General features: G+C 39.2%; 2 protein-coding genes across 2 annotated transcripts; one reads left to right on the forward strand and one right to left on the reverse strand.

Moving 5' to 3' along the window:
- The first annotated feature begins 296 nt into the window (after positions 1-296).
- On the forward strand, positions 297-20,020 carry nbr1b (NBR1 autophagy cargo receptor b). Its single transcript, XM_016236547.1, has 22 exons — positions 297-527; positions 4,330-4,392; positions 4,529-4,547; positions 4,651-4,673; positions 5,105-5,335; positions 5,666-5,743; positions 6,564-6,760; positions 7,272-7,397; positions 7,478-7,681; positions 8,958-9,117; positions 9,212-9,275; positions 10,356-10,561; positions 11,207-11,335; positions 11,442-11,517; positions 11,682-11,792; positions 11,883-12,050; positions 15,483-15,680; positions 15,826-16,243; positions 17,653-17,735; positions 17,923-17,992; positions 18,101-18,197; positions 18,411-20,020. Exons 1-22 carry the CDS (start codon positions 426-428, stop codon positions 18,582-18,584), a joined length of 2,997 nt encoding a protein of 998 aa, XP_016092033.1. The 5' UTR covers positions 297-425; the 3' UTR covers positions 18,585-20,020.
- Positions 20,021-20,440: 420 nt separating this feature from the next.
- Positions 20,441-24,369, reverse strand: LOC107554095 (caspase-6-like). The gene is made up of 8 exons (XM_016236481.1): positions 24,244-24,369; positions 23,955-23,993; positions 23,553-23,592; positions 23,280-23,429; positions 22,948-23,024; positions 22,194-22,369; positions 21,952-22,099; positions 20,441-21,810 (listed from the first exon to the last, which is right to left on the reverse strand). Exons 1-8 carry the CDS (start codon positions 24,272-24,274, stop codon positions 21,569-21,571), a joined length of 903 nt encoding a protein of 300 aa, XP_016091967.1. The 5' UTR covers positions 24,275-24,369; the 3' UTR covers positions 20,441-21,568.
- Between the last annotated feature and the right edge of the window lie 850 nt (positions 24,370-25,219).

Raw genomic sequence — 25,219 nt, forward strand, 5'->3', positions numbered from 1 at the left:
CCAGGATCGGAACTTAAAAAAAAAATAAATAAATAAATACAGCCCTTGGAAAGTAAATATGTACAGTTCACTCGCTGGGTGAATAGACAATAGGTTATTTATCACTGTACAGTACCACACACTAACCAACTTGATTCTTTCTTATTTATGGATCAAATTATCTTTTACAATACTAAGTAAATATTTTACATTAACATTCACGATTTTACCCTTTGAACCGATTCAAATGAAACCACTGCACATTAGATTGTTTCGCTTTGAGTGACGCAGGCATTTCCCTGTCAGCTGATGCGGAGGGCGTGTTTGCGTCGCTGATGTAAACAGAAAGGACCATTTTGATCAGAGAAATCTAGAAGCCAGGACACAGTAACTCATCAAAGCTTTTCAGTTTTCATCTATGCAACGCCTTAAATAGTACTCGCGCCATGGACTTCTATATCAACCTGAAGGTGAATTTTCGAGGGAATGCGAAGAGTTTCTTGCTGTCTGGCTCGGAGACGAAGAGCTGGGAGTCTATGGAGGCCACGGTAAGCAGAGGCTGATGAGGAGATGTCAGTCTGACCACTCACCTTGATGCCGCAAAGCCTTTCACCCCGAAGCCATCCGATGTCTGCCTCATGCGATTAGAGTAGGATTACTAGACATTTTTTGTGACAATCACTACTCGGTGTGCTGCTTCGACGAGCGGAATGGCGTAAAAGCTTAATCATTTAGAAAGAGAAGCCTTTCACCCCGAAGCCATCCGATGTCTGCCTCATGCGATTAGAGTAGGATTACTAGACATTTTTTTGTGACAATCACTACTCGGTGTGCTGCTTCGACGAGCGGAATGGCGTAAAAGCTTAATCATTTAGAAAGAATGGGCTAAGCGACCATTTTGATCCGAAAGCCCACGAATTAAATAGCAGCCATATTTATATCTAACAAAGTACATTATATCTGACGTGAGCAGGCCTTCCATCGATTAGACCACAATTACAAAGGGGTTTAGCAGAGGAGAGGAAACACCTGTCAGGTCTGTAGATCTCAGCACCAAGCTGTCTCAAAACCTTCTAAGTTCCCTTACTACACAGAATGATAGGCGCATAGATACCCAAATGCTGTCCAGGTGTGTAGCTCACTAGGTTTTGAAACACTGACTGCAAATCTGTTTCAAGCAAATGTCATCTGGTGGTCTAACGTTACTTGTAAGCATCGTGTAATCGTGTCAGTTTGGAATAATGGACAGCCAGCCGTTCGACGTGGCGATAGGCCAGACAGGGTCTATATCACCCAATGGGTTTATTTTGGGATACCACTGTACATTATCTCATTTATTACAAGGCTACTTACCAAATAAGTACATTAATATTATTAAATAATAATTTGAGTTTACAGTTACCTAATTTGCTTACTTGTGGAGACCGCGGACAAACAGAGAACACCAGCAGGAAACAGGTTGCCCGGATGAGAGGTCGGTTATGCCGAGTTCACGCTACACGGTTTTCAAAGACGTCGCATCACTGTTGGTTTCACACTGAACGACTATCTGGGGTGTGAAACCAACAGTGATGTGACATCTTTGAAAACCGTGCAGTGTGAACTCTGCATTAGTTATGTGCATTATGTCACTGTTTAAACTGCCCTATCAATCATCTTGTCACAGTTAACATCATCCACATTTCGTTTAATTTGATTTCCTACCGTATTGGAGAGACACGAAGAGGCATGTTGATCTGCTATTTGTGGGTCTATCATGCCGAGAACTCTGCTCATATGTTTATATAATGATGCATTTAAAAGTTAATGACCAAACGTATCATTATAAAAGTTCACAGTGTTGTAACAGATGAAATATAACGTGGATAACATTAAATTAATATTTTTCATCAGGTTAGACATTGATTATTTATCACTCAAATCCTTTCTCTACCTATTCGTCAGTCGCGTATATCCGCCATGTTTGTAGTAAAAAAAAAAAAAAAACTTTTTATGCGTGTTTGTAGTTCTAATCGAATCCTCGTCCACCGCGCAATGTGTTGTGGGCAATATTAGCCATTAGAGTGTGCATCGATCTGCACTTGAATTCTAACCGGAAGTAGGAGACCATCCGGGTATCTTTTGCATTCTTTTTTAAAACATACTATGATTTGGGACATACTAATTCTATGATCGAATATTATTTAGGACGGATAGTATGTGAATTGGGACGCAGCATCAGCCTCAGACGTCACGCCCACGGACCGTTGGCTGAACGCCTGATGCATATGGCACACAAAAGTGGAAACACTTCAGGAGTTTCGAAGTCGTCATCGGATTGGTTGAATTATACTGGATTTCCGGGAGACGTGTGTGTCGCGTTCTTTAACGTTCCTAGGGAAACAAAGATACCATGACGCCAAAGCCCCTCACGAAAGAAGAAAGCCGTCGTGTTTACAACTGTGACAACGACCGCTTATCAGGATCAACTAAACGCTGGATTCTAAAAAGTATGTGAAATATTTTAAGTTCGTGCACAGAATCTGTAAAATATGTCAGAGAGTTTTACACACCGGTCTGTTATTGTGGTGACATTTCCACGCAACATAAAACCATGTCTGCATTTGTGATCGGAGAAATGACAAACAACAAGCGCTACTCTACACTGCTCAAAACTCGCGTTTGACGAAGTCGTCATCGGATTGGTTGAATTATACTGGATTTCCGGGAGACGTGTGTGTCGCGTTCTTTAACGTTCCTAGGGAAACAAAGATACCATGACGCCAAAGCCCCTCACGAAAGAAGAAAGCCGTCGTGTTTACAACTGTGACAACGACCGCTTATCAGGATCAACTAAACGCTGGATTCTAAAAAGTATGTGAAATATTTTAAGTTCGTGCACAGAATCTGTAAAATATGTCAGAGAGTTTTACACACCGGTCTGTTATTGTGGTGACATTTCCACGCAACATAAAACCATGTCTGCATTTGTGATCGGAGAAATGACAAACAACAAGCGCTACTCTACACTGCTCAAAACTCGCGTTTGAATCATCAGTGGCAAATTTTTTTATATAAAAAATGTACTTGCAGTCTGTGAGTCAGAACAGCCGGCATTGTAGTCTACTCTCCCAGGATCAGGAAACAGTCCTCCATAAAATGTGCTGCACACATCTGGATATTTGGGTTGAAGTGTTCTGGAACAGTGTTGTAAATACAACGTAACCACTGATTTCTAGTCATGTCCTCTTTTGGAAGACCAAACAAAGTAGTTTCACTTTCACAACGAAACACACAGCGTCTTCACGGCATGGCGGCAGCAACAATACTACAGCCAGAATAAAAGCATAATAATTAATAACCAGAATAATAATTGCATGAACATTTGGGTGGCGTTATGCAAATCTTCCCACATCGTGACGTAGACATGTGGGGGCGTTTAAACGAGGCGCTTTAGGTAGGTGTGGCTGACTCTTAACTTTTATAAAGAATATCTCTTTGGATTTGAGACTTTAGTCTTTGCAACTTTACAGATCTTCTTTATGCACCAAGAGCTTGTAACACTTCAAAGAGAAAGAAAAAATTTAAATCGCATCATATGACCCCTTTAATCTAAAATAAAATATGCTATATAAATAAATATTCTCCGTGAGAGCAGAGACCAAAGCTCATGGCCAGTGGTGTTCGGACCGGAGTTTGTACCTCTGCTTAATAAACGGTAATCACCCTCGAGCCGTCAGCGCAGCGCAGGGGAAAGATTTTACTCTATCGCTTTGTTCTAAGCAACGGAGCTCGAAATTCGCAGGGGTAGGAGGGGGTAGTGACGCTGGGTGTAGCTAAAAATGTGACATTGTCTGGTGAGGTCCGGATGGGGAGTTACGGAACAGTCTCATATCGCATAATCTTATTAACTGTTTATCTCCTGAACTGCAACTTTCTTTACCACGCTATTCAGCATCAATCCTGCCATGCAGTCAATTTCACTGGTTAAGGTTAGTGTGGGGTAGGTTTAGGGTTTAGCATTTTTTGTAGCATAGTGTAGGAAATCAACACTTTAATTGACACAACCAATAAAATCTTTAGAATCAGCTGTGGGGCGGAGTTTGCACTGAAGTGGATTGGGGGAAAAAATTGCGCATGTGCCTGTCTGTCAATGGGAGGAAGCCAGGCCCTATTTTGGAGCTCCCACCCCGTTTTGGAGTTCCCGCCACCATTTGGAGATCTCCAGGCTGCAGTTATACCCTTGTCTGGGTAACAGCCGTTATTCAAAATGTTTGTCGACACTGGCCAATCAGAATCAAGTATATCTCATCAAACTAGTTAGTCGTCACAAAGTTGTTGTGTTAACTTTTTATATCTTCCTTTCTTCAGGTGAAAAGGTCTTTTGGCCTGTGTAATTTACAACTGACATATTTCGATGAGGAGAATGAAGAGGTGAGGGTGAAGAAGTAATGGCATGGCATTCTTATGCTTTTTCCCCAACAAAAACACGAGATGTACATAATACAAAATTGTTAATATTATTAGTTAATAATTCCATGCTTATTGTGTATGTAACTGTTTGTTTCAGGTATCAATCAATAGTCAATGTAAGTAAAATGTCTCAATCTGTATATAATAAAATAAATGGAATATATTTTAGCACAGCAAGAATATGTCATAACATTGATTGGAGTCGTTTTTCTTTTTCAGTGGAATATGAAGAAGCCCTGAAGGTAAAAAATTGTTGCTAACTCACTGTTAACTGCATATCACTCAATTAGAGCAGCGGTCCTCAACCAGGGGGCATCAGAACCTTTGAGAGGCGCCCAATAAGAATTAAAATAATTTAAATTCAAATATATTAAAACTAATTTAATTAAATATTAAAAACACAAAAAATAAAGATATATAGATGTACAACATTAAACTGACATCATATTTTTGCGTTTATTTATTGTGACTACAAAAGAAGTACCAGAGGTGCATGTCTGCTTAGATAGGAGGCCCTTCAAATATTCCTTTAGACAAAGGAGAGCATTGGACTAGCAAGGCTGAGTACCACTCATTTAGAGTGAATAGAGTGGCTACCGTGTATTAAACCCATTGTTTTAAAATCAACAAATGTTCAAAAGCAAATGCACTGTGGTTTTGTTTGTAATTGTAGAGTGCTGCACGACAGGGGAACAGACTACAAATGAATGTGTATGAGACGAGGGGCAGTAGAGCCACAGTGCCAGGACCGGGCCCACCACCAGGGTCGGGGGTGGGCTTGGGCCAGGTGAAACCTGGTATTGTTGGAGAACCCAAGAAGGGATTCAGGCCTCCTCAGCACTGCCCTACTTTGGCACAAGTGGTGAGTCGCAAAGTTCAGGCTGCAGTTCCAGAGGAAGGATTGGTAAGATTTTATAACCCAATGGTTTTGCACAGTCACAGAAGTAGCCACAGTTGTTCACTATTGTTGTATCAAATTATAGGCTGCAATTTATTTGGAATGGCGCATTAATTATAATATTATAATTAATCTAAATGAAAAACCATTAATGTTCTGATGTTAAAACCAAGTAATGTAATTGAATTCTGATTACAGTTTTATTGTAATTTGCATGAAATATGATATACATTTGATAAGGGTTTCCAGATTGATGATTATTATAATTTCCACCATTGTAAGTTAATGACTGGTGTATCACATATTCTATTTTAATATCCTGCTTTTGTTTTAAAGGTAATTGTAAATGAAGTCAAAGGTGGGAAGGCAGAGGATAAGACCCCTCCAGCTTGGTTCACTTCATACATGGAAAAGGTATGAGAAACAAGACATTAAAATCAGCATGAAATGAAAATCCTCCCTATCTGTTTTCTTAAAGCATGTTATTGATCTTATTGCGGACAAACCATTATTAATATTTGAGCACCAAATCAGCATACTAGAATGGATTGTGCAGATATTTAATTTTTAAATATTTGCTTTGACCTCACAATTTTTATTAACAAATCATAGCTTGATCTTCTAGTGCAATGGCAGACTTCTGTCTGGTGTTATATGCTGGATGTCTTCAATCATTTTGTCTGCATACAACTTACAGTCGACTGCAAGCTCGTATTCAGATCTGCCTCCATCCAATCAGCAGCCGATGCATAGAACCACATCCCCGTCCCACATTTTTTATAATCGTTTCACTCGGATGTACATTTCAATATGAAAGAAAAGATCTGTTGCTACTTCCATTTCATTGCAATTTTAAGAGTTGACAAATGTTGTACTGTGCCATAGTGTTTAAATTGATACTTCACCCGAAAAACGTTGGGTAGTTCACCCAAAAATTCTGTTGTTCCAAACATGTATGGAACATGTACATGTATTTTCTTTTTAACATTAAAAAATATATTTTGAAGAATGTGGATAACCAAAATATGAAAAAAAATACTGTGGAAGTCAGTGGGGACCAGAAACTCTTACATGTGTGGAGCAACATGTGGATGAGTATATAATGACAGAATTTTTATTTTTAGGTGAACTATCCTACGTTTCATTCTGATAGTTTTAGCAGTGGAGACAAACCCTAATATTGGAAACGTTTGTGTCTCAATGTTTTCTCTTCAAAATATGATAACTGCCACAGTTTAAGGATCAAGTGGTTAGAGAGGCAGTAGAGAAGATTTGCAGGGAGTTCTCTGGACAATGCTGCATCCATAAGCCAGTGGGAACAGAGCCTCAGGTTCCTGAGGTCACCTCATCCACTCTGCCTGGGGCCCCAAGTTCAGCTCCAGCCTGCAGTAGCTGTCGGGGCCAGACCGCAGGCGGTGGATACCAATGCAGGTTAGAGAGATCTCTGTGACATGGATGTCTGTATCCAAGGTGTGAATTAGGGGGGGTTTGTTGGGGGTTGGGGGGATCTGACCCCCCCTAAAGAAGGCTTGATCCTCCCTGATGGACGTCAAATCTAGATGTAGGGGGGGTCAGATAGAAAGACGCTAGCCTATGCGTAATATGGAGATTTTCTTGTAAATATTAATATGCATTTCTATAGCCCTGGCTGATTTTAAAATATAATTTTGGCAGCCCCTGAAATGGGTCGTATTGACATTACCTGAGCGGTTGAAGAATACGCTACAGCGCTCATTCAAAGACGTGCATTTATTGCTTGGATGGAGCATGAACACCTAAAATGCATGTGTAGATTCAGTCGAGTGATAAAGTTTACCCTCTTCAAATTAATGCTGTTGAACTGAATTTACGAGAGCTATCATTTATAACTGAATGCCTGGTCTAACGGGTGCCTTTAATTTTGTGTTTCCTTTTTTATGTTTCATTGTTTCTTTCTGCACAGTGTGTGTACCTCCTGCACTCTGTGTGAGCCATGTAGCTTCTCACATGATCCAAGCCACAACCTTGTGCGAGCCAGAACTCCCCTGTCTATTCCTGAGCACGGCTCCCCAGCACCAGATCACAGCAGGTGGGCATTTGTCCTCTGCTTTGGGTTGTCTTGGTGTTAAAGTTCAGAATAGTTAAACATATTTTGCTCTCCCTCTGAAGGTTCTACAGAAGGGGTGACCGGAGCTTTCGTAAGGCCGAGAAACAGCGTCTTAAAGCCGAGAAGCGCCAGCTCAAGGCGGAGGTGAAGGAGATCAGGAAGCAACTGAGAATGGAGAGGAGGGGGCTGCAGTGGAGCACTGCTGGAGAAGGGAGCTCTTCACCCGTCCTGCTGCAGCCACGTGCCACACAGGCAAATAGCCCAGAGTAAGAGCTTACACCCCTTTACCACCTGAGGAAGAGCATATTAAAGTGATAGTCCCCCCAAAATTTAAACTTCTGCCATTTACTCAACCTCGTGTTGTTCCAAACTTGTATGATGTTATTTTTTTTAAGAATCATTATTGCCATGAACAAAGACCTGACCTTTTTGGCAGCTTTTCACATTTCACATCATGTTAGTCCTATATTTCAATTTCAACTGCATAATAGGGGTGTGCAATATATTGTCTACAATAATATCTTAATTGTTGTTTAAACGATATGCGATTTGACATTGTCGAGTATATCGCAAAAACACACCCAGAGAGTGCACGCATACACTGAGATGTAGGTCAGACTAATGCGTAAGCACATTTTTGAGTTAACGCTTTCACTGTGTGATTTAGTCTATTAAAATACACTTAGAATTCCCCTGAAATTCAAGAGAAGGGGGCAAATATGCTCCCGTATGACTTTATATATGACGATATTTATATCATCTGATATAGTTAATATCACACAGAGAACAGTTTTTTTTTCTCCAAATATCAGTACGATTGCAAATGTGATATTGATTTTATAAAACAGTCCAATAAACAAGAAGGTAATATTAATTGACTTACATTTTGGACAGTTCCTGTTTTTGCTGTATTTCATTAACGAAAATAGTTTCAAACAAATCCACAGCAGAACTGTTTTGTGTCTCTGAGCAACACACAACGGTGTTTCGTTACTGAATCAATCAGCTGTTTGAACTAATCGGTTGAATGACTCAATGACTCACTCATGAAGTGATTTGCCACCTACTGGCAATTTTAGGTTTATATTTAAAGTATATTTTCCCCTTCCCCCCCAAAAATTATTTCAAATATCACTATTGAACGTTTTGTTTTTAAAGGTGACATATCATGAAAATCGGACTTTTCCAGGTTTTAAGTGCTATAATCAGGTCCCCGGTGCATCTACTAACCAAGGAAACGTGAAAAAGATTAAATAATTACATTTAGTCATTTATTAATATATAGTATAATAATTCAAATAAAATTTTATATTATTATCTAAAATGTCTGTTAAAAAGGTTTTTTTGGAAAGAAATTATTAACGACATATTAAATAAAAAGAGGCTGTAAAGAAATTTACAATGTTACAAAAAATATTATGTCAGTCCCACAAAGGAAAAAAAAAACACCCCAAAGTGTTAATTGGCTGAACTGATCGCAACAGTTTAAAATGTAATTAGTGATAATAAGATGCCATTTAATTTACACTATCTTGGTTGCAGTCGTCCTAAACGTCCATGCCCACTTGCTGTGCCAGCTATGACAGCTCTACTCTTGGATGAAAACCTGCCTGATGGATCACGTCTGCGTCCTGGGACCAAGTTCATCAAATACTGGAAAATGAAGAACAGTGGCAGAGTGTGCTGGGACTCTGAGACCAAGGTACACTTTGACTCTTAAACAGACACACACCAATCTGTTTACACACATACACAATAAAAAATCTGAACCTGATTGTGTCCCATTTTGGCCTCAGTTAAAGTTCATGTGGGGGAACTTGGCAGTGGGCTCCGGTGAAAGATGGCGGGAGGTCGCAGTACCCACAACACAGAGAACAGTTTTTTTTTCTCCAAATATCAGTACGATTGCAAATGTGATATTGATTTTATAAAACAGTCCAATAAACAAGAAGGTAATATTAATTGACTTACATTTTGGACAGTTCCTGTTTTTGCTGTATTTCATTAACGAAAATAGTTTCAAACAAATCCACAGCAGAACTGTTTTGTGTCTCTGAGCAACACACAACGGTGTTTCGTTACTGAATCAATCAGCTGTTTGAACTAATCGGTTGAATGACTCAATGACTCACTCATGAAGTGATTTGCCACCTACTGGCAATTTTAGGTTTATATTTAAAGTATATTTTCCCCTTCCCCCCCAAAAATTATTTCAAATATCACTATTGAACGTTTTGTTTTTAAAGGTGACATATCATGAAAATCGGACTTTTCCAGGTTTTAAGTGCTATAATCAGGTCCCCGGTGCATCTACTAACCAAGGAAACGTGAAAAAGATTAAATAATTACATTTAGTCATTTATTAATATATAGTATAATAATTCAAATAAAATTTTATATTATTATCTAAAATGTCTGTTAAAAAGGTTTTTTTGGAAAGAAATTATTAACGACATATTAAATAAAAAGAGGCTGTAAAGAAATTTACAATGTTACAAAAAATATTATGTCAGTCCCACAAAGGAAAAAAAAAACACCCCAAAGTGTTAATTGGCTGAACTGATCGCAACAGTTTAAAATGTAATTAGTGATAATAAGATGCCATTTAATTTACACTATCTTGGTTGCAGTCGTCCTAAACGTCCATGCCCACTTGCTGTGCCAGCTATGACAGCTCTACTCTTGGATGAAAACCTGCCTGATGGATCACGTCTGCGTCCTGGGACCAAGTTCATCAAATACTGGAAAATGAAGAACAGTGGCAGAGTGTGCTGGGACTCTGAGACCAAGGTACGTTTTGACTCTTAAACAGACACACACAAATCTGTATACACAATAAAAAATCAGAACCTGATTGTGTCACATTTCGTACTCAGTTAAAGTTCATGTGGGGGAACTTGGCAGTGGGCTCCGGTGAAAGATGGCGGGAGGTCGCAGTACCCACACTACAGCCAGGTCAGGTGGGTGTCATCAGCGTGGCACTTTGTGCTCCAACGTTAGAGGGCACCTATACGTCCCATTGGCGCCTGGCACACAGAGGAGAGCAGTTTGGACCACGTATCTGGTGCAGCATCGTTGTGGATCCACATGCTCCTACAGCAATCTGTGCTGACAGGCTACTGGTGTCTCCCTGTGTCACCCCGCAGGTAAGACAATGGTCCAGAGACAGCCTCAACCAACCTAGAAATTTTCTTTATATGTGCAGGTGTTCTAATATACATAGGAATATATAAAATGGTCAAATCAGTGTTATTATCATAAAAAGAAATTAAATTTAATCTAAATGTAAAAAATTTTGTTAACTGAAAAACACAAAAAAAAACAGCAAAACTGGAGGAACACAGAAACTTTACTTAAATACATTTACTTGACTCCAAAACTAAAATAAAAACACAAATTATTTTTTGTTTGCTTTTGATGGGTATGTTATACCACAACTTACAACATTTTTTACAACCATTACAGCCCACCTGCAGTAAACATGAAAAATGCTGGTAAACTTTTTTAAATGAAACCAGTTTAACTTTCACAGCCCTGAAATTACTAAAGCTAAAAATAAAAACTAAATAAACTGAAACTAGAAAACTATATAATGGAAACTAAACTAAATTGAGAAGACAAATTGAAAATAAGAAAAGTAATAGTTACCCTGGGTCATATACATTTTTTTTTTTTTTTCCCTGGGGACCAAATATAATATATTTTAGGTTTTTGGCCAGTTTAGAGCTATTGTTAGTTTAGTTTTGTCATTTTTTTTCTGTAGCCATTTTCACCCTGTCTGGCACTTTCAGGAGAAGTCTTCCCGCACTCTTGAGAGGGAGGAGAAATGCCGGGCCTCAAGGGAACAACTACTTTTGTCAGTAAACCAGGACTGTGATCAGGAGTTCTACATTCCATCTGTAGACTTACTCACAGCTCAGGTATGACCAAACAACAATCAGCATGATTCACAAAACCCATCTTGTTTGATGAAGAAAGTTTGTCTCTATTGTCAATTCCACACTCTTTATTATGTTTTTTACTTAGGACTTACTGTCTTTTGAACTGCTGGACATCAACATTGTGCAAGAGTTGGAGAGTGTGCCTAACAACACTCCTGCAGGTAACTTCAAATCTGGAATAAGTCTGTAAGGTGTTTCTAAAAATTAGAATGAACGACTTTTATGGATGATGCATATTAATTTTAAACAGTAACGCTTAAAAAAATGTATAGATTTCTACCTTTTCTAATATTCTCTCTCTCTTCATCTCTGTAAATATATGAAGACATTACTCCATGCATATCACCTCTGCCCCATGAGGGACCTCTACAGGAGAAACCAACACTGGGACTCATCCAAGAGGAAACAGAAGCCCAAGGGGTCAGCAGCATCCTGGGTAAACATTCTACACTTTTCTCTGTCTGTTGCTGTTAGTGATTGTGTAGCTTGTTATATTTGTGAACCTTCTCTGATGTCATACTCACAGATGTGGCCCAGGGGACCGAGTTAGAGGGCATCCCAGCACAAGAGAAAGGAGAGGAGAGCATCACTGGGCCTCAGTTTGTCAGTGCATCTGTTATCCGCTCTCTCACCCTGGAAGTGACCCGTGAAATAGCAGAGCATAGGGCGCTTTGTGGGAGATGCCCAGCTAAAGGTTTGTGATGGCAGCTGTGGGAAGATGCACCTTTCTGCTTTTCCTGGAAATTACAGTAATTTTTTTAAGTAGGTAGCACATCAGTCAATTTCAAAGCTTCTCACTTGACCATGTGTAATCAGACTGTGAATAATGTAGAATAACTGTATTGGTACTTTTTCATTTTAGTGTTGACTTGACAAGTACTTTCAATGTCTCTAGTAAGCATTTTGTAGTAAAACTATACACTACTGTTTAAAAAATTGGGCCAGTAAGATTTTGAAAAAAATGCATGAACAAATGGCGCTTCAACTTGCCAAAAGAGGAGGCGCCATAGAGCAGTCGGCTCAGAGCGCTATTCGTCAGAATTTTTCTCCTTCAGCAAAGAAAATCATCTCCTTGCTGGAAGAAAGAAGCCAAAGCAAGAAGTTCAGCCTGCTTCTCACCGTAGAAGAGCCCCTGCAGAGGAAGATCGCCTAGCAAGCCTTCCCCTGCGGCCATCCGACGACTATACAGTGGGGAAAATATTTATTTGATCCCCTGCTGATTTTGTAAGTTTGCCCACTTACAAAGAAATTAAGGGTCTACAATTTTTATGGTAGGTTTATTTTAATGGATAGAGACAGAATACCAACCAAAAAAATCCAGAAAAAACACATTATATAAAGGTTAGAGATTGATTTGCATTACAGTGAGTGAAATAATATTTGATCCCCTACCAACCAGCAAGAATTCTGGCTCCCACAGATTGGTTATGTGCCCATGTGGAACACAGATTAGTCCTGTCACTTTAAGAAGTTACTCCTAATGTCAGCTCGTTAGGTGTACAAAAGACACCTGTCCACAGAATCTGTATCTACCATTCCAACCTCTCCCACCACCATGGGCAAGACCAAAGAGCTGTCAAAGAATGTCAGAGACAAGATTGTAGATCTGCACAAGGCTGGAATGGGCTACAAGATGAAGGAGACTACTGTTGGTGCGATTATTCAGAAATGGAAGAAATACAAAATAACCATCAATTGGCCTCGGTCTGGAGCTCCATGCAAGATCTCGCCTCATGGGGTAATGATGATTATGAGAAAGGTGAGGGATCAGCCCAGAACTACACGGGAGGAGCTTGTTAATGATCTTAAGGCAGTTGGAACCACAGTCACCAAGCACCAGTTACCATTGGTAACACACTACGGTCTGAAATCCTGCAGTGCCCGCAAGGTCCCCCTGCTGAAGAAGGCACATGTACAGGCCCGTTTAAAGTTTGCCAAAGAACATCTAAATGATTCAGAGAAGGCTTGGGAGAAAGTGCTGTGGTCAGATGAGACCAAAATTGAGCTCTTTGGCATCTCGACTCGCGGTGTTAGGAGGGAGAGAAATGCTGACTATGACCCCAAGAACACCATCCCTACAGTCAAGCACGGACATGGAAACATTATGCTTTGGGGCTGTTTTTCTGCTTAGGGTACAGGACGACTTGCCTGCATTGAGGGGCAAATGTACTGTAAAACGGGGCCCATGTACTGTAAAATCTTGGACGAGAACCTCCTTCACTCAGCCAGAACACTGAAGATTGGTCATGGAGAAGTCTTGAAGGATTACAATGACCCAAAACATACCGCTAAGGCAACAAATGAGTGGCTCAAGAAGAAGCACATTAAGGTCATGGAGTGGCCTAGCCAGTCTCCAGACCTCAATCCTATAGAAAATCTGTGGAGGGAGCTGAAACTTCGAGTTGCCAAACGACAGCCAAGAAACCTTAAGGATTTAGAGAGCATCTATAAAGAGGAATGGATCAAAATCCCTCCTGAGATGTGTGCAAACCAGGTGACCAACTACAAAAAACGTCTTACCTCTGTGCTTGCCAACAAGGGTTTCTGCACCAAGTACTAAGTCATGTTTTGCTTGGGGATCAAATACTTATTTCACTCACTGAAATGCAAATCAATTTCTAACCTTTATATATTGTGTTTTTTCTGGATTTTTTGGTTTGTATTCTGTTTCCGTTAAAATAAACCTACCATAAAAACTACAGACCCTTCATTTTTTTGTAAGTGGCCAAACTTACAAAATCAGCAGGGGATCAAATAAATATTTTCCCTACTGTAGGAGCAAATTTCTGAGCAAATTTCCTGCAACATTGTTGCTAATTTTGCAGCGTGAGTGTGCCCTGCACACTTCACACGGGCACAGTGAGCACGCCGCTTGCCTAGGCCGTGCCCATACTGAGGCTGTGCTCACTGAGACATGTTCTCGTAGTGAGAGCAGTCTGAGGGTGCATTCACACTTGTAGTTCGGTTTTCTTGGTTCGTTAGGTCCGGACCAAAATAAGAAAACAATACATTTGGTCCTGGTCCTGGTCCGCTTAGCGTTCACACTAGCATTTTTTACAGTGAGCCTAAAGATACCGCACCTAAAGGCATAGTGATATGTTCACAACCTGATTGGTCGGGTTAAATGATGTATATTTTGTGACTGAACTCACCAAACACGCCAAGCAAAAGGTGCGTTCGACTTAAAGCGGGGCTGCGCAGACTGATCGGTGTATGACATCAAAGTACCCATTCACCGATCGGTCTGCTAAAGTTAAATACACCTAATGCCGTCTGCCGGACTAAGCACGCTTATTGTTGCATGTACATATGATTATATTTTTACCACCTGCAAACTCACAAAGAGCTCATAAAAGGCACTTTACCTCCTCGCCACAACACGTTTGCCCTCTACTCATTTTGTTTTGGATACACCGTTCGTTCCGTGTCGTCAATCCATGTCGCATAGCGTCGCATCTTGGCATTACATCTTGTTTTTGGTTCGTTTAGAAGTATTTGGTCCGTGTTGCGTTTATATTTTATTCAAACCGCACCAGAGTTCATTTGGAAGTGGACCGAGACCCATCTTTTTAGCAGTCTCGGTCCGCTTGTTTGGTGCGCACCAAGGTTCAGATGGCAGCGTTCACACTTACTTAAACGAACTGCACTAACAGCAATCGCACCTGTGTTCATTTTAGGTGAACCAAACATGACAAGTGTGAACACACCCTGAGTCTCACCCTACTTCGCTCGCTGATCACCTTCTTCTTTAATCCACCGGCATGTTTTACACCTGGTAAATGGTGCCCTTTTGGCGGGTTGAAGTGACATTTGTTCATGCAGCTACACAAACGTGAACAAATCAGGCTTCAGTATCAGATTGAAGAGGAGTTTCCCCATTAGCGTGTTAAACACAACGGTCGTTCCCTTATCTCAGGGAACCGAGGTTACATTAGTAATTGGAGCAATTTTTCTTACAAATAAATTCTGTTCTTATGAACTTTATTACTTTCTATGAAAATATTGTTCTTATGAATAAAAAAAAAAACATCACGGCAGTGCAGTAATGTACATTGTTAGCAGTGTTTATGTAGAAGGTAGGTAAAGAGTTTCTAAAATTATTTTTATAAATTTTTCCCATGTTAAGTGGTGCGTCCAGCCCCCCAAGGTTCAATGTCACTTTGTGAGAGGAAATCAGAAAAGGTTTCAGAAACAGGGCTAATATCTGCTCCAGCCCCACTGAAAGTAGAGACGGCACGAATCTCCAGCCCAGCTTCACCACAGATGGAGACCACTGATATAGCTGCTCCCCTGCTTACGCTTCCAGCAGAGCTCATTAGCACAGGTAACAGGGCATTGAGAATATTTATTTCTGACCATTTTCATTTTGTACATTGCAAATTTTGTAATTGCTTAAAGGTGATTGAAATAACTTCTTACCAAAGACAGTAAATGTTTTTAGCCATTAAAGTGATTGTTCGTATGTTTAGATGAGGGTCACGAGTCTGACATCGAGCAGATCCTGGTGGAACCTGCAGGTGGAGATCCGGTAGAAGAGGGAGAGGAGGAAGTGGATAAGAAAGAGCAAGTGAAGGACACAGAAGCAGCTAAGGAAACACGCAGCAGAACTTCATCTGCTTCTTCAGAAGACTACATAATCATCCTCCCTGATTGCTTTGACACAAGCCGTCCATTAGGAGAGTCCATGTACAGCTCAGCCCTGTCGCAGCCTGGAGAAGAGCCTGCAGAGGGGAGCAAACTAGAATCAGTGGAGACCGAAGAGCTCCAGAGCCCTGTTGCTGCTGTTAGTGCGGATGCTAATGACATGCTCTGTGCCTCCCAGACTCTGGATGCTGTGCCGCTCACCCCTGTGATTGTAGTGGCACCACAATCTTTGGTCAAAACCTGGTAAGTTTATACAGAGCACAAGTCAGCAGTAATAGACTGGGCTCAGAGGTCAGTTAAACTAGTGATGCATCCAAATTTTGCCAACCGGAAATTTTGCCAGCAGAAACAGCAAAACATAGTTTTGCAGGGCCAAAATCATTGACTGAAACAGGGATGAATAATCAGGACTTTTCCGGTGATGCATTTTGACAGTGTTAAAAAGGGTGCTAAAGTAGTATAAGGTCCACCCAGTTGGCCCAAACAGGGTATCCAATGGTGGCTGAAGGTTATGGGGTAACAAGGTGACAACATGATCTACTAGAGTCAATAATTTCAGAGTAAACATAATCAATTAAAATATAACAATTTATTATCATTCAGGTAAATCTTACTCGGATAAATCTAAGAGTAAAAGATGCATACCTTGCTTAAGAAAAATACATAGTATGGAGTGTATACACTACGGGCTCATCTGGCTACAGAAGCTCGCTGATCTTTTTGCAGCATTTCCTTAAGTACCCAGACCACGACAAACATTCACTTAACGGAGACAGAAACTAACAATTAGAATTTGCATTGATCAAGGCCTAGACGTGGAGAGTTTACACCTTTTGGGGACAGATGGTAATTTGCATGAAAGACACTGGGAAAGAGCACACCCTCCACATTAAACAACATATCTCTAAACTCTTAGGATCTGTATTACCTTTTAGTTTACTCCTTGTAAGTTTGAGACCATTCTACCAGTTGCAATGAGACATTTCAAATGATACCAAACATGACTGTGAATATCACTTGCATTCATGTGGAACATTATATTATGATATTGACCATTCTGAGTGAGCCGAAGGAAGTGGACGAGGTTGAGAAAGACAAATGTCTGTATGTTAAGACAAAAGACAAATTAACATACAGACAGGAAACAAATGTCTGTATGTTAATACATTGTGTTTGTATTGTCCGTATCGCAGAAGATCAAAGTGTCTGAGGTTCTTTAAGTCTTACAGTAGCAATATGTAAAATGTGTACAGCTAAAATATCGAGAAGTGACTCATTGCAAAGGACTTTACTATGAATGGCTTATTTTCATCTGAGAACATGACATGCTGAACGGCATACTAGTTAACCAAACTGTGTTTTTAACCCAAGTGTTTTCAGCTAAAAGTTTTAATTTTGCTTTCTGTGTTTCTGTAAAAAAAAAATAATAATTTCAGTGCTTCACTCATTTAAATCTGGAAATAAATGTTTTTTATTTATTTATTTATGGGGGGTACATTGACCACTCACAATATCCTGCCCTAAAACTCTGTATGCACACATTCCTATTCCATATCACAGCCTAGATTTCCTTCATCACATCCTCATAACTTAATGTAACTGAAACTGATATGTTAAATTTAGCTTAATATATCTAAAATCTCTTTATCCAGCACAGAGACACAAGAGCAGATAGAACATGGAGCAGAGGAGCAGGAGAGGAGTAATCCTACAGAGCCAGGAGAAAAGGAGAAAGGTGAGTGGAAACACAATGGGATATTAAAGTATTAAGCCATCACAGGTTGTGAATTAGTGCCTGCCTTTTTATATGATTATGGGGTGTTAGATGTGATACAAAGTAGACAATATGATAAAAGATATACAAAACTACATTTGAAAGTTGATCTGTTTTTTTTTATTTTTTTATATATATATATATCTAGACTCTGAGCCTAATCAACCTGACCCTGAGAACTCGGTAGCATCTGCTAAGTCTGAAACAGAAGAGCTCAGGTGAGTTACACAGCACACAACCACTCGTTTCGTCCTCATGGAAATGATTGCATTGTGTGCTTTTCTTCACTCGCATTCTTTCTCTCTCTCAATATTGTCTCTCCTCAGGGCTAATAGCATCACAGGTGGATTGGTGAAGGGTGCCCTGTCCGTGGCAGCATCTGCCTATAAAGCTCTTTTCACTGGACAGACTGGGTCTGAGAAGGTGAGTTTGGGAGCCGTTCATGCAGGATGCAGAATGGAAAAAACATTTTGAAATAATCTGAGCTTCCTTTCAAATCAAAATGTATTTTGCCACTGTGTAAAAATAATAACATTAGACAGTAAATACATGTACATAGTACTGTATAAGTGCCTAGTGTACAGTGAAATATTTGGGACATATATCACTAGTAAAAAAACTTTTTTGGTTGTGTAGCTCCCAGAAGATGCCGCTTCTCATGACGCCATGATGGCCGTGCTGGTAGAGATGGGCTTTGGTGACCGAGCACTAAATCAGCGTCTGCTACAGAAACACAACCGCAACCTGCTGGATGTGGTAAACGAACTGGTGCAGATGACTGACAACGACTGGTACACAACACGCTACTGAGATGCTGGTCAATTATTTTGTTTCTCTTATATCTCTGTGTTTTCATTTTCTTTTTTTTCTCTGTGCAATCAGCAGCCCATTCCATGATACAGACTCTTTCGTTCCATTTTGGTTGTAAAGATAGTGTGTGAGAATCTGTCTGCTCCAATAATCATTAGAGAAGCAGTTCATCACCATTATAACTGTGCTTGTTAAAGTTTGTTGTTAGTGGGCATTAATGTTTTCACAAAGATGATCATGGGTAGCTAATGAACACTAATAGGTATTTAATAATCCAAAGCTATTCAAGAAATATGCCATGCTTTTAATAAAAAATGATTTAAAAGATAGTGTAATTAACAACAAATCATTCTAATAGTTAAATATGAAAAGCTCTGCAATGTGACTGAATATTTTTAATATTTATAGTGATTTGTGTTACCAGGTTAAGAACATGTTTTGGAAAAGTGCAATCGATCTGACTTTGTGTGGACTCTTAATCATCAGCCAAGACCAAATAGATTAATTACTTATGTCATCTTTACATGGACACAATATGAAAAATTTTATTATTCCTTACTGGAGATGTCAATATTAAGTTTAGTGTGTGAATGTGTGGTTTTTCCCAGTAATTTTGAACTGCTGTTGCTTATAATACATGTGGGAATTATTATTATTATATTGAAGACCATTTATTTGTTTCTAAAAAGTCCACTAAATAGGGCACATACTGCACTTTGTTAATGCGTTGCCATTTAAATATCTGAAAAATGTCATGGCTTGATGCAACAATGCATTTGAAGACTTAAATGGACTGAAATGGACAGTGTAGAGTATATTAATTCATGCTTTAAATGGTCAAAGAGGCAAATGCAATCATGACATATTTGACTCTTTCTTGGTAAGATGCATCAAAGTGAGAGACGAAAAAACAGCCAACTGTTCATTCCAAAAAAAATAAAAATCAATCAATCAAATCATGCAAATTATATATATTTTGATAATTAAATAGCTATTGTATTTAGTGTGATGAAGAATCACACTAAATACACTAAATACTCAGCACTTTTCTTCAACGGGAGATTTTGAAACTACCTACTGTCTAGAGTGTGGAAAGCATTCCGTATACATCATTTACTGTCTCCTGATTTGCTTTAATCCATGAAGCTCTTACAAGTGGTGCAGCCATCATTTAACTGACCGATCATCACCCACTTGTTTTTCCAGAGCTAGGGTTTAAACATATGTTTTAGCACATTCCTTAGGTAAGCCGTAAGATGGTCTTGGTGCTTGCAGCAATCAGTAGAGGTTCTGGGTGGAACTGTCTGGATCAAGTGATTGTAAAGCATAATTAGTGAAGGCAGATGCGCCTCTGTGTTTGATGCCTGAATGGAGTATTCAGTGTCTCTGCATCCAATGTACACATCTGTCTGTAATAAATATCCTAATAAGTCTTACTTCTGCTTTCAGTCTTTGATAACAATGCACCACAAAATCCAAAATATAGGGTTCTTTAAAGAGTATTAAACTTTCCCATTACACTTAATCCACATGCTAGAAATATAGCTACTGACACGTTTGGAGCGGCTTGTTTTATAATATAGTTCACATGGCTAAAAAAATTGCTGCGTCACCTTTATTGTGGATTGTGTGTAGGAAGTTATGCACACTGCACACTAAAAGCATCTGCAGTTTTTTTTTTCTAGCAAACCACTAGTTTTCAGAAAGTGCAATCTTTTTCTCTCCATTGATAACTTTACACATATTTATTGAAAAAAAGACAAGGAAGTTTCAGTGAGACTAAACCGTGATTTAGTGTATTCATCAAGGTTTCTCTTTATTTTAATAGACGTGCATGCTTGCAATACAAAAAAAATTATTAACCACAATCACATTATAAATGTTGATTTATTAGTCAAGATTTTATGTAATTGATGTAAAAAAAAAATCACCTCAGTTTAAGAGTTTAAACCTGCACTATAAACCTGGTATAAACTATATAAACTATAAAGACTTAAGTCTTAAATGCAGAGGAATGTTATTTGAATATAGAGGCAAGCCTATTCAATGCTGATAACTGCACGTTTCATATTAAGATAATTATACAATATGTTGCAGAAAACCCAAATTTCCAATAATCCATGTTCCAACCAGACAGAAAGCAGTCACATTACATATTATAAGGCTTGCACCAACATTAAAAGGGCCATAGAGTCCACTCCAAGTTAACAGAGCTGAGTAAAAAATGTATGGAGACATTCAGTTCATATCATATATAATAACTTTTAGTTTTAACAAAACAAGTGCCACATGTGCCACACAACACTAAAAGACTCCGAGACCAAAATATTTGATGTGTCAGAAACGTGTAGTGTATTGATGTGGACAGATCTCCAAAAGTCACTCTTTTCAACATTTAAGACACGTAAGATACACAATTTAAACAAAAACCATAATCCCCCATATAATTCCATACTCTGAAAAAAATCAGTTGTGTATGCAAAGCTGGTATAGACAAGTAGGTTTGTGCTCTATGATGATTTTCAAGTTTTTTTTTTTAGCTGTTTAACTGGATTTTCTTGCTGTTTCTTTCCCTTCCAAACTAAACTAAGTCCTCAACAGTTCTGGAGGTGTACTACTGCATGTCTACCAAATGAAGAGATCATGCTTTAGAGATATTAATAACAGATCATGAATGTAGTGTGCAGGATTGATATACATTACTTAAAAAAAAAAAAATTCTATAAATTTCAAGTTTTCATTCAAAGTATTTTTTTTGCATTGCTACTGTAAATGGTGAAACCTGATATCTTTCATCATTAATGGGAAAATGAAACTAAAATACTATTTGCACGTAGTAATCCTGAGCTTATCAAACCTCCAGGCTAACACATGCAAACCTGCATGATTTCCATTTTGAAAATGTGTATATATATAGGAGCTCAAAATAAAGTCAAATAAAAGAATCTAATCCCTGAATTTTTACCTGCAATAGGGCCCCAATACTAATGTTCCTTCTTAGGCCTGAAAAACAGCTTCTTAGTAAGCATGGACGCAAAGCAAGGCACTTGTTTTTTGCCTAAAGCAGAGCGATCCTTGGAGTTTCCTACGCTGCGGAAGGAAACCTTCCTGTTAACAAGCATCAGGATATCAGTGAACTCCAGTGTGGACCCATAACGCTTGAGGATTTCACACAGATCCTGGATGTACCACGAGCCATTCACCGTCTCACGATGAGAGTAATATCCTTAAAAATAAGAAGAAAATGTCAGTGACTGCTTTAAGACATTACTGTAAAATCAAGGATGTAATTTAATCCAGTATGTAAAAGTATAACGTTAGAAAATCTTGGTTAAAGAAAGCAAGCAAACAAAAACAAAGCACTGACCTTCAGCTACTGAGTAGCACATAAGAAAATCTGCTCCTGCTGGAAGGGTGCAGAGCGCCCCCGCATCTACAACCACATCATTGACTGTCTGACTGTCCACCACATCCATTGGTGTCACAGCTTCATCATGTTTGTCACCACGACAAGCCTTGTGTTCAAAGAAATTCATGCATTTACAAGCAGCATGAAATCTGTATCCATACTATATATTAAGGACATTTTGTGGAAGAAGGACAAATTACCTGCAAGATGAAGATCTTGGGTTTCCCTACAAGGCTACGGCATTTATCCCCCTTGAACAAATCAGTGATTTCTTGAATTTCAATCTGCCCATCGTAGGCATAGATGTGACCATTTTCCCCATGACTTAAAAAGACACAGACAAAACAGTCTGCATCTACATGGTTAGCAGCAGCAGCTGAAATCAAAGGAATATTCTGGATTAAACAGAGCCTACAACTTTATTTGGAGCACGATATGGCATGCTGTTGATTACCACAGAACTTTTTTTTGTACTTTTCCCTCAAGTTATAAAAACACTTTGATGCATTTACATTAATGATGAGGTTGATTCTAGCACACCAGTCAGCGCTATAGCTATAATTAGAATTTTGAAACAGTATTACAACGGCATTTTTCCCATATTTATTCTAGTGCTGACTTCAGTTGTAAGTATATTAATGTAGATATGTTTTTCAAATTGAGAGAAGAGTGCCATTTGTTTGTGGTAATCAAGAGTAGAGCCTGGAGAATTAATCTTGTTCTCCCAGAATTGTAACTTTTAAACTATATATAACAACAAAAACAATATCTGTGAATATTGTAAAATAATTAAATCACACACATACACATACAAATAGATGCATATGTGTGAAATAATAAAAACATGTAAATAGTGCCAAAGATGCTGTTGATTAGCTGCTGTGTTTAACTTGGGATATTTAAGTTTGGCTCCCATTTCTCAAAACATGCATTAAAGAGAAAATATTGAGGCACCTTCTCTGATTTTGGATAAAACGTCTTCCCGTTTGTAATCATCATAAGCCTTCACTTCAAAACCCAGATCTTGAAATCTGACAACAGATATAAAAGAAAATGTACAAATTAGTTATTGTTCTGTTACTTTAATAAAAGACAAGAAAACCGTTTCTTCATCAACCAACACACTGTGACTCATAGTCATGTTTGTGTAGCAAACACAGATGTCAATGACAGTGGTCATGTGATACTGTTATTCTCTGGTGTGTGTGTGTGTATGTATATATGTATATATATATAAAATCTTTTGAGCACTATAATTATGTATTTTTGATTACTTGGCCAAATACCTTCTAACAAGGTTCTGCCCGTCTGCATTTGTGCCAGAGCGGCTGTTCAACATGAGCTGCCAGTAAAAACGTTCATGGTTAAAGATCAGAGCCATTCCTCGCTTCTTGTGGTCCATCTTATACTCCTCATTAGGATCCAGACTGAATACACTGACAAATGAGATATAAAATCATATAAATATAAAAATGAGAAATATAAAATATATGAATGAGAGTTACTTAAACTCAAAACTGTACAATTTCTACATGTTGCAATGTATCATAAGGTTTTACCTTTGATTAAAGCTATCAGTTACTGTTATGTTCTCTCTGACTGAAAGAAAAGACAAGATCAACACAAACCACTAAAATTTGATTTGCAAAGCAAGAATATGAAATATGCAAATGTTCAGAGGATGTATTCAAGCCACAAAGATTGAAACCACAGTGAAAGACATTGGGCTAACTGTGGTCTAAGGGGTGTAGGCCTACCTATTAGAAAGAAGACCTAAAGTTCAATGAACACACTGAGGTCAAGCTTGTATTGTTTGTTGAGCACCTGGTCATGCTGGATTTCAATGGCTTTACAACCAGTTTGTCAAGCATTGCAGTCAACATAGGCAAATTCTATATTTACACTGTACAGATCCTTCTCTCTCGGATCATACACGAGTTATAAACTAGATTCCTTTCTACCTGTCTGTCCCGCTAAAGCGCTGTCCTTCTCCACAGCTCCTAAGGAGAACAAAGAAACATATTAGGGACTTTAATAGCATATGGATTGAGATATTGAGTTAGAAGAGTCCGGTTGTAAATCATATTTGGTGTGTATGATCATGAATACTTGTGATTCATGTTTCGACAAATACCACCTACTTCAGGTGCAAGAATAAGGAAATGAAACCAACAGTGTCTCACGAACAACATTAACGGTGTATAAATATTTAGCTACTTTTCTTACAGAATAACTAGATAAACACCTTACCAGATCCATCGCTCTTGACGTGACTTGCCATCGCTGTTGCAGCGGAGAGAATCTGTGCGAACCTGTGGAAGGCTTTAACAACAAACTAACCACAGCGAACACAGAACAATCGACTAGTCACCAAACGCAACAGTTTAACCTATGGAATGGCACTGAAACGTTAACCAATCACAGGCCAGTACAACCTTAACCAATCACAGGTCGGTAAAATGTCAACCAATCACAGGCGGTCTGTCGCGATCGAACCTTTGGTCGGACTGGTCGGACTCGGTGAAGTTGGTTACAACTTCCGCTTTAAATTCTTTCTTTCTTTCCTTCCTTCTTTCTTGAGAAGGGTCTGGCTGCAGCTTGGCGCTTGCACTCTCAGACACTTGCACTCTTAGACTTGCACTCTCAGACACTTGCACTCTTAGACGTGCACTCTCAGACACTTGCACTCTCAGACACTTGCACCCTTAGACTTGCACTCTCAGACACTTGCACTCTTAGACTTGCACGCTCAGACACTTGCACTCTTAGACTTGCACTCTCAGACACTTGCACTCTTAGACTTGCACTCTCAGACACTTGCACTCTTAGACTTGCACTCTCAGACACTTGCACTCTTAGACGTGCACTCTCAGACACTTGCACATTACCATAAAGTTGAACTGATTTCAACTCTCCTTGACGCCCTTGCCGGCCAAGATGCGCCTCGCTGCTCCTCGCCGCCTTTCGCCACCAGCTCACATTGAAAATTAATGTCTTTCGGTCACTTTGACGCTCTCGCCGCCGTTAGACGCCGCACGTTAGACGTGCACTCTCAGACACTTGCACTCTCAGACACTTGCACTCTCAGACACTTGCACTCAGACAATTGCACTCTTAGACGTGCACTCTTAGACACTTGCTCTCTCAGACACTTGCACTCTTAGACGTGCACTCTCAGACACTTGCACTCTTAGATGTGCACTCTCAGACAATTGCACTCTTAGAC

This window comes from Sinocyclocheilus grahami, unplaced genomic scaffold, assembly GCF_001515645.1.
Source record: "Sinocyclocheilus grahami isolate Dianchi unplaced genomic scaffold, SAMN03320097.WGS_v1.1 scaffold491.1, whole genome shotgun sequence".
Classification (NCBI taxonomy): domain Eukaryota; kingdom Metazoa; phylum Chordata; class Actinopteri; order Cypriniformes; family Cyprinidae; genus Sinocyclocheilus; species Sinocyclocheilus grahami.